Below are 10236 nucleotides of genomic sequence, written 5' to 3' on the forward strand. Positions count from 1 at the left end.
TGGGGCTAGAATGTTTTCAGAGAGATGGCTTGGATTACCTGCCTCAGTGCCCCAGCCCTGGTATTCCTTAGAGGTCTCCCAACCAAGTGCTTGCCAGGGTCGGTGCTGATGAGACTAGGCTTGCCTGGGCTATCTGGGTCAGGGTATATCCCCAAAATATAGTAGGTCTCCAAAGTGCTACTGAATTCTATTGGTTTTAATGTCGACCCTCATACCCAGCTCTCCCTCAAAGAAATAAAGTAGCATACATGGTCCCCCTTTTTTATTTCATACACAACACCTCTAAAGTAGGTTAGGCTGAGAGTGAACGGGTCACGATTGCCTCATGAACTTTATGACAAGCAGGGATTTGCTTCAATTGGTATGGAAGCTTTCTCTTATGTCTGGGCACAATTGCTTGCATTGCTTGTCTTGTCTACAGAGCCTCTCATCCACCGTGAACTTGGAACACTCCTCAGACCTCCCTCCCGGCATCTCAATTGCTTACGACTCACACTGTGGCAACCTGGAAACATTTGGACACACACAGGGTGGAGAATGCTCAGGCGTACACGTCAACCAGTTGGTGAGGCCTTTGGTTTGATGGCTTGGTTAGCTTGAAATTGAGCCAACCCCCCTCAGTGAATGTAACTTGCGGGGCGTAATGGGCAGGGAGCTCTGCATATGTTTCTTACTTACACCTCTCTCACAGGTACAGTTCACCGTAAGGATAAATGCCACCATCTGCCTTCCTGATTCCCAGGATCTGATGCTACGAGTGCTTGGAGTAGTGGAGGAACTGCGGGTCCAACTGTTGACAATGTGTGAGTGCCAGTGCAGAGATGTCCAGCCCTATGCACCACACTGTTCTGGTGGCCAGGGCAACCTCACCTGTGGTGTTTGCAGGTATGGGCATATGGGAAAGGAGCAGTAGAAAAGAAAATATTCAGGGAGGTTTAACAGGGTGTAGAGCCACATGGTTCCACTGGTGTTCCATTGGTGTAAAAAGGGTCAGGAATCGGGAGGCATGTTGAAGTAATAAAAAGGACCGCACTTGAATTGGTGTAAAAAGGCTCAGCATCGTCTTCCCCAACAGTGGCCAGCAGAAACTACAGGGCATAGAAATTATAGTCCTCCTTTATTGTTCTCCAGAGCATCTCATATTCAGAGATATATTTGCCTCTGAACATGAAGCTTTCCTTGGCTTCTCATGGCTTCTCCAAGAATTTGCCTCATGTTTTAGGGGATGGGAAAGCACCATCAAGTTGCAGCTGACTCATAGAGACCCTTCATAGGGTTTTCAAGGTGAGAGATGAACAGATGTCATTGTCTCTGTGTAGCAACCCTAGGCTTCCTCAGTGGCTTTCCAACCAAGTGCTGCCCAGGGCTGACCTTGTTTGGCTTCTGAGATCTGATGAGATCATCTCTTTTTAAAGCTGTCTAAGCCAGTGGCCCTCACACCTTCTTACAGCAGCAGATTCTATGAATTAATGATGCTTCAGACCAACGTGGCTGCCCACCTGAGTATAATAGAACTGATTTTGGAGGACAGTTATGGCAGAGGTTTTCTTTTAAAAAGAGCCAGTTTGGTATGGTGGTTAAGTGTGCAGACTCTTACCTGGCAGAACTGAGTTTGATTCCCCACTCTTCCACTTGCAGCTGCTGGAATGACCTTGGGTTAGCCATAGCTATCACAGGAGTTGTCCTTGAATGGGCAGCTGCTGTGAGAGCCCTCTCAGCCACACCCACCTCACAGGATGTCTGTTGTGGGGGGAGAGGATATAGGACAGGGGTGGCCAACAGTAGCTCTCCAGATGTTTTTTGCCTACAACTCCCATCAGCTCCAGCCAGCATGGCTGATGGCTGGGGCTGATGGGAGTTGTAGGCAAAAAACATCTGGAGAGCTACCATTGGCCACCCCTGATATAGGAGATTGTAAGCCGCTCTGAGTCTCTGATTCAGAGAGAAGGGTGGGGTATAAATCTGCAGTCGTCTTCTTCAGTTGTTTTGAAGAAGTACTTCCTGAAATCCCTGCCAGTGAATTCCTAGTATTCTGCAAGAGGGAAAATGAATCCTCTCTATCCAAGGCTTCCACAATGTTTGTACTTTTTGAAGAAGATTGGATTTATCCCCGTCCTTCACTCAGAGCAGCTTACAATCGCCTTCCCCTACCCACAACAGATGTCCTGTGAGGCCTAGGTGGGGCTGAGAGAACTGCTCTTGAGAAGAGCAGCTCTGAGAGAACTTGTGACTAACTCAAGGGTCACACTAACAGTTGTATGTGGAGGAATCAAACCCAGTTCTCCCAGATTACAGTCTGTGCTCTCAACTGCTACTCCAAACTGGGTCTTTTTGAAAGAAAACCTCTGCCATACCCTTCCTCCAAAATCAGTTTTATTATACTCAGGTGGGTAGCCATGTTGGTCTGAAGCATCAGAACAAAGTTTGAGTCCAGTGGCACCTTTTAAAACCAACAAAGTTTAATTGTGGGAATAAACTTCCATGTGCACACACAAAAACTTATACCCAGAATTAAAACTTTGCTGGCCCAAAGGTGCCACTGGACTCAAACTTTGGCTTTTATTATACATTAGACTTTTCTTGCAGAGAAGAGAATCCAGCACCTCAGTCTGTTCGGGCTGCCCTTGAGGGTGGGAGAAGACAAGCGGGAGAAGAAAAACATGCAAAAGCTGCAGGGAGGGGAAAGGGAAGAAGCAGTGTGTGTGTGAGGAGGTCACCCAGAGGCTCAGCAGGTCTAAGGTGGCATGCTTCCTGCAGAACACAGCAATGGTGAAGCACTGCACCCCCTTTTTCTCTGACCTAGCTGTCGGGAGGGCTACAGAGGCCGTCTCTGTGAATGCAAGCAAGAGGACCAGGGTCACCCAGAAGCCAGCTGCCGTGATGGAAACAGTACTGGTCCCGTGTGCAGTGGCAAGGGCCAGTGTGTCTGCGGAAAATGCCAGTGCAACGCCCACGCCAGTGGGCCGCTTTGCAAGTGTGATGACACCAGCTGTGAACGACACAATGGGGAGCTCTGTGCAGGTAAATTGCGATGCCTTCCAACTGAGGAGGGGGCGGATTGTCACCTTCAGTGCTTTTTTGTAGCAGGAACTCCTTTGCATATTAGGCCGCACCTCCTTGATGTAGCCAATCCTCCAAGATCTTACAGTAGGCCCTGTAAGAAGAGCCCTGTAAGCTCTTGGAGGACTTACTAGATGAGAGGGATGGGGCCTAATATGCAAAGGAGTTCCTGCTACAAAGAAAGCCCTGGTCACCTTCAAGTAGGCAGATTCTAAAGCAAGATGGCCATTCTTTGCATTAATAGGACAAAATGGGCAAGGCACGGAAGGACATGCTTGTAACCACAGTACAATCATGGCGTTGGTTCCACACTAAAATTTTCCCTGCATGCAAGGCTTAGTGGAAGAGAGGGTCCCTGTCTCCCCTTTCCTGCTATAGTCCACTGATCTCTGCAAAATGCTGCTCCCAGGGGATGGGGGCCCTCAGGGACAGTAGGAGAGGTTAACCAGGGAACTACAGCAAGAAGACAAAATTGGTGGAAATCAGGGGTGGAATTCTAGCAGGAGCTCCTTTGCATATTAGGCCACACACCCCTGATGTAGCCAATCCTCCAAGAGCTTACACAAAAGAGCCTTGTAAGCCCTTTGGAGGATTGGTTACATCAGGGGTGTGTGGCCTAATATGCAAAGGAGCTCCTGCTAGAATTCCATCCCTGGAATTCCACTCATGGAAAATGTTCGGGCGCTTTCACACGCACTAAATAACACACTTTCAACCCACTTTCAATGCATTTTGCAACTGGATTTTACTGTGTGAAATGGCAAAATCCACTTGCAAATGGTCAGTGAAGTGGATTGAAACTGTATTATTGAGCATGTGTGAAAGCGCCCATAGTCTGGATCCAACCCATGGTGTCTCTCCATATTATTTGAATAGGAAGTTGAGAACCGGATCTCTAGTGCTCAGGGCTGTATGGATACCGCAGTGCAGGCAGAGTGCAGAATGGGCACAGGATGCAGCTTCCTCTTAGTTTTATTTTTTTCTAAAGAAAGTTTCTAGCCTTCATGGATGCAGGTAAGTTTGTAAGGTGAGCGATGCCTGCTGAAACTTCAAAAAAGTCCAGAGTGTCTGAGTGGGATGGTTTTGTAGCAGAGGAAACCTGTGGTGCTGATGACCATCTCCCCCTGCTGACAGGTAATGGACAGTGCAGGTGCGGCGTTTGCGAGTGCCAGAGTAACTACACTGGCAGTGGATGTGAATGCAGCCTGGACACCAGTGGATGCCTGAGGGAGGGTGCTGTATGCAGCGGCCATGGGCGTTGTGTCTGCAACAGATGCCAATGTGAGACTGGCTGGCTGGGCAGTCACTGCAGCCACTGTGCCGAGTGCCGGACGCCTTGTGAGCAACACAGGTGAGGCCAAGATGTGATCGGGGGGAACAAGCAGGAGCGGGCAGAGGGAGGGCAATGCAGATGGTCGCTGATACTCAGCAGGTGTCTTTCTGGCCTGCCTTGGTGTTTAAAACAATGTGTTATAATGTAATATATTGTAATGGTATGTTATCATTTGTCATTAAATGTTAATACACTATATCACATTTTCTTCACCCCCCCCCCCTTCTTGGTGACCCCCAGCAGTGCCTGCCCCCTTAACAAACATCTTTCTGGCCTGCCTTGAAACAGACACGGGGAAGAGCCTACCAGCACAATTAGTTTTCTGGGGCATCCCCCCAATTATGGCTAGAGCAGGGGTGGCCAAACTGTGGCTCAGGAGCCGCATGTGGCTCTTTCACACATATTGTGTGGCTCTCGAAGCCCCCACCTCCCCATTGGCCAGCATGGAGAGGACATTTGTCTCTTTAAATCACTTCGCCAAGCCAACCTTGGAAAAATGCATTTAAAGTTGCTTTCTTTCCACCTCTCTCTTCCCATCTATTTTCCTTCCCTCCTTCCTTGTCTCGTGGCTCTCACTTGGCCACCCCTGGACTAGAGCATACCTGACCACCACTGTCTCCTTTTGCCACAAGTTTTGGCAAAAGGAGACGGTGGTGGTCAGGTATGCTCTAGTCCAGGGGTGGCCAGGTGAGAGCCACGAGACAAGGAAGGAAGGAAGGAAAATAGATGGGAAGAGAGAGGTGGAAAGAAAGCAACTTTAAATGCATTTTTAAGAGGGCCCTCTCTCTTTGATGACTGTTATGCCTTAAAAGCAGCAAGAGCCTTACATCAGAGTCCATGATCATCCAGCATCCCATTGCATACATTTCCTGCTAGCTTGCCCTTTGGTGCTGTTCAGTTAACTCCAACGCACTTTGAATGGAGCTGCCAGAACTGCAATAAAGGAGGCATAAAGGTGTTCTCAGTAGCTGCTCCAAAGGCTCTGCAGTGCATCAGGGAAGATGGCAAAGGAAGATTTCTTTATCAGAGTTCCTTCCTCTGGTCGTGAGTTAAGCAAGCCTGCCAAGATTGGGCGGGCCCTGGTTTGTGCATGCTCAAAGTATTTTGGCTTCCTTGGGCAAACGAAAACTTTGACCAATTTCCCACTAGCCTTACGCTGCTCTCACTTTCCTCTTCTCTGTGTGGCTGCTGCTGGATTTTGCACAAACTGCCCTGGACCAGTGAGTCACTCCGCCTCTCTCCAGGTTTCCTCCACAGCAGGCAAGATCCTCTGAAAACCGGTTTCTGTCTGCCGCAGAGGGAACTTGAAAAGGGGTGGGGCAACTTGCCAGCTCAGGGCAGCTTGTGCGAAATCCAGCAGCAGCCTCGCAGGGAAAAGGAGCAATGAGACCAGAACAAGGTAAGTGGGAAATCGGTCTTTGACTCTCCTCCATTTGATAGAGAGAAAAGTCTAGGATGAGCATTTTACTTACTGAGTATTCAAAATGAACGATGTGAAAATGTTCTTATGTTCTTAAAAATTAACTCTTCAAAAGCCCTCCATGCTCCATCATGGCAGCTACAGAAAACCAGAGTAGAGAGATGTAGAAACTGGAAAAGACTGTTAATACCAGGTTGCCCTTCAAGCCAGTAGAGGCAGCTCCTCTCATCTTTTTGGAATCCCCGCACAATCTGGGACCTTAGGGTGCCTAGCTGTCATTGCAGCCCTGGGCACGGCAGCTACTAGGAGCGCCGTCAATCCCCAGTCCTCTGTTTGGGATACCTTTCTGGGAAAGCAACCAATATTAGGGCCAACTGAACCTCCCTTGGGAGGGAATGCCCTAACTTTGGGGGCCAGCACCAAAAAGGCCATGTTTATCCACCCCAATACTTCTCTGTGTTGCTTTGCAAAGCTGGAGGGCGTCAGGGAGGTGGGTGGGAGAGCTCCTGGCAGGCAGAGGAGAACATAACAGGTCAAGCAAAGGATGTAAGAACTCCCTATGCTTCTTGGCAGGGACTGTGCAGAGTGCAAAGCTTTCGGGACAGGCCCCCTGCGTGGGAACTGCAGTGTTTTTTGCAACCAGACAACAAGGGTCGTGTCAGCATCTGCTGTGGATGAGAAATGGTGCAAGACGACAGTTGAAGATGGCAGCCTCCTCTTCTACCTTGTGGAGGAGGACAAGACTGATGGCATCACCCTGACTATGAACATCCAAGAGGGTGAGTGGTGGGAGATCGGAAGAAGCAGGGCTGAGAGAGCAAGAAGCATTTAAGTGAGGATATGCGGAATGGGCGTGGAAGTTTGAGTTGTTTGAGTCTCAGTTGTCTGTCAAGTCACAGCCAACATATGGCAACCCCTAGACAAGAGATGTCCAGAGGTGGTTGCCATTGCCTGCTTCTGCAAAGCAACCCTGGACTCACTTGATGGTCTCCATCCAAGTACTAACCGAGCCAGCCCACATAGCTTCTAAGATCTGATGAGATTGGACTAGCCTGGGCCATCCGGTTTCTCCTGGGTCTAAATAAGATGCAGTTAAGGGCTACAGGTGTGTGATTCGATCCCTTGCATCCCATGTTACCCTCTTACCCAGCCCAGCAAGCGATCTCTGTACCTTCTGGCTCCTTCGCCAGTGCAGACGGATGCAGAGAGTCATCTCCATGTACAGGCAGACCTTCAAATTGGTGCTCATCCAATATCCTACTGAACTAGCTGCGGCGCCAGACTTGTGACACGTTGGTTGTCTGAAATGCTAGATGGAACAGGGCTCCCTTTCCCCAGCCTTTGCCTTCTCCAGCGTTGACATTTCAGTTGCAAGCTCTTCAGGTCAGGATCCTGTTATTGCCTTCTTTTGCTTATGCCAGTCTGTAAACTGCTGCAGACGTGGATGGCACTGAACAAATGACCTCAACCCAGTTCTGTCCCTCTCCTATGTCCGTGTAAGCCTCCCCCCACCCCACCCCAGTTTAGCAATTTCATTAGTACAGATTGATCTATTAAAACATTTACACACCGTCTTTCCTCGTGGTTCAAGATTGCCTATTGGAATATTCTCCTTTTTTTAAAAAAATACCTCCATTGCATTCTAAAATATAGTTTAATAGAAAACTGCCACGTATTTGCTGTTCTGTATACTTGGCCTTCCTGTGACTGCACCATTTCAAAATTCAGGAGCTGGAGTCCATACATGAACTTGATCCTTCCGCTCTGGCAGGCACACAAATCTCCCTACCCACAGAAAAGCTAGGCTGAAAGAAAGTCCATCTAGCTCTGTTGTGCTTGTTTTCTAGAAGGGAACTTTCCTTCTGTTATATTTTGAGCTGTTAAGTCCCAGGAAGTCTGCACCACTCAAGGAAATAACCAGGGAAGGGTTAATTTTCTTTTGAGTTTCTTGGAAGGGAGTGGCTTACCTTTTCCAGGCACTGCATTATACTTAGGATTTGCATTATATCTATTCAGGCATTGCATTACATAAGAAGAGCCCTTCTGGGTCAGACCGGTGGTCCATCTACTCTAGCATCCGGTCTCTCACAGTGACCAACCAGTTCCTCTAGACAGCCAACAACAGGGCATAGAGTCCAAGGCCTTCCCCTGATGTTGCCTCCTGGCTCTGGGATTCAGAGGATTAACACCTCTGGATGTGGAAATTCCTCAGTCACTACGGCTAGTAGACATTGATGGACCTGTCTTCCATGATAGACCTATCTTCCATGAATCTATCTAATCCACTTTTAAAGCTGTTTATTCCTGTGGCCATCACCACATCCTCTGGCAGCAAATTCCTCCGTTTAGTCACACTGTGCAAAGTAGTATTTCCTCTTGACTGCCCTGAACCTACTGCCCATCATTTTCATTGGATGCCTCCTTTATCCACTCACAGGCACTACTGACCAGACGCTCAAGGTGGTGCTAGGCTTGGTGCTGGGCCTTTTGATTGCTGGACTGTTCTTCATGGGCCTATATCGCTGTGTGGTGGATTTCTGGGACCGGAGGGAGGTCAAGCGCTTTGAGGAAGAGTGCAAACGGGCCAGGGGGAATGAGGTTAGTATTTTCGGCTGTCTTGACCAGAAAGTCCACATGCCTGGCTCCATTTGTAGGTGGGGACTGGTGGGTCAGTGTAGCTAGACCCTGCCCAGCTCCCCCCACCAAGAGTGCCCAGAAAGCCACTTGCAATCCATCCAGCTGGGCTGCTTCCTTCTGCCCAAAAGCTGAAGGAAACCTAGACACACAAACACCCTGCAACAAGTTGAAGTAAAGAGTTTTGCAACCTGAAAATCGGCAAGCAAAATTAGATGTAACTAGAGTTTGATTTTTTAAATAATTCCAGACAAGTCAGATTCAAAGCATTTCTTCTGGTTGACAGATACAGAAAGTCTGTTATATTAACGCTGTTCAATCAGTTTTAACACACTTTTAACAAAGCTTTGGAGAATGTGAACCAACCATGTATGTCAGCCTGTGAAGGTCTTAACCAGACAGGACTAAAATGCAGTTCAGGAGCCATGTGTTGCTCTTTCATATGTATTGTATGGCTCTCGAAGCCCCCACTGCCCTGTTGGCTGGCTTGGATAAGGCATTTAAAGTTGCTTTCTTTATGCCTCTCCCACCCATTTGCCTTCCTTCCTGTCCTGCAGCTCTCAAACATATGACATTCATGTCTTGCAGCTCTAATAAAGTTTTAAAAATTGTTTTTAAAAAAATGTCTTCCGGCTCTCAAACATGACATTTATTTTATGTGACTCTTACATTAAGCAAGTTTGGCTGCCCGTTCCATAGTTTTATGTCCCTGTTATATGTCAATCTGAGCAGTCTAGCTCCAAATGTTATTCTAAATCCCATATAGATTTATAGAATTGCCTCAAAAATAAAGAGATTGCACTCAGCTCTAGGAGACAAATAATAAATCTACAGTAGAAAGCAAAGCCATCCACAGTCCTCTCTAGTCTGTTTTTATGATATTATTTTAACTCTGTCGTTTTATTGTTGCAAGCTGCCCTGAGCCCGCTTGCAGGGATAAAGCGGGATATAAATCTAAAAATTAAATTAAATTAGTTGTACTGTCTCTTCCTGGCCTGTGCTGTTAGTATTGAGTTCTACCTGCTTCCTTTTTCAGGTGAACAACCCACTATTCCAGAGAGCCACCACCACAGTCGTAAACCCCCAGTACATCAAGGACTAATGCACTGACTGGAAGGAGAAAGAAAACCTGGCCTGAAACCTGATGAAATGTTAATCTTGGGCTGGAGAGACCCAAGTTCAGGTCACTGTTCAAGCTGCCATACTCAGCCAGATCACCTCAAGGCTGTCCTTCCAACCAAGTCTCTTCAGAGGATAAAATAGGATAACTCCACTGAGTTGCCAAGTCACTTTTAAGGAAACATTAGAGCGCTGTTGGAGTACAAATGTGCACATGGAGTAATGCACATATCTTCCAGCAAGCCTTCTGAATTGTGATTCTGTGAAAGGATGTCCACCAGAAAGCTCTGTGCTCCCCTGCCCCAGCAAAACAATTTTTAAGAGGGGGAGCTATGACTCACCAGGGGTTTTTTGTTGTTTTGTATCTTGTGTGCATGTGCATGCCTGCCTAGAAGTCATGGTGACCCCTACTGGGGCATGGAGAATGTAGAGAGAAGTAGCTTGACACAACTTGATTCTGCCTCCTGGTCCTGGTATTCCTTGGAGGTTTCTAGTCCAGGTATGTGCCAGGGCCAGCCCAGTTTAGCTTCTGAGGACTGACTTGCCTATACACTATCCAGGTCAGGGTGACTTAACAGGTTTTTAGCCAGCCTAAGATGGCAGCATTGGCATTAAAATGTTGGGCTTGATTATATGGCTAGTTCTTGGTTTCAAAAGGTTGTTTTCAAAT

At 47.7% G+C, this 10236-nt stretch overlaps 1 protein-coding gene across 1 annotated transcript in view; it reads left to right on the forward strand.

Moving 5' to 3' along the window:
* The window catches only part of ITGB7 (integrin subunit beta 7), a 55854-nt gene extending 45770 nt beyond the window's left edge, over positions 1 to 10084 (forward strand). The window contains exons 10-16 of the mRNA XM_060253103.1: positions 422 to 565; positions 692 to 885; positions 2804 to 3021; positions 4195 to 4411; positions 6387 to 6592; positions 8251 to 8411; positions 9484 to 10084. Coding sequence (XP_060109086.1) covers positions 422 to 565; positions 692 to 885; positions 2804 to 3021; positions 4195 to 4411; positions 6387 to 6592; positions 8251 to 8411; positions 9484 to 9549 — 1206 coding nt within the window. The 3' untranslated portion in view covers positions 9550 to 10084. The remainder of the gene's footprint in view (positions 1 to 421; positions 566 to 691; positions 886 to 2803; positions 3022 to 4194; positions 4412 to 6386; positions 6593 to 8250; positions 8412 to 9483) is intronic.
* The last annotated feature ends 152 nt before the right edge of the window (positions 10085 to 10236 follow it).

The sequence above is a fragment of the Heteronotia binoei genome, chromosome 13 (assembly GCF_032191835.1).
Source record: "Heteronotia binoei isolate CCM8104 ecotype False Entrance Well chromosome 13, APGP_CSIRO_Hbin_v1, whole genome shotgun sequence".
In the NCBI taxonomy this organism is placed as follows: domain Eukaryota; kingdom Metazoa; phylum Chordata; class Lepidosauria; order Squamata; family Gekkonidae; genus Heteronotia; species Heteronotia binoei.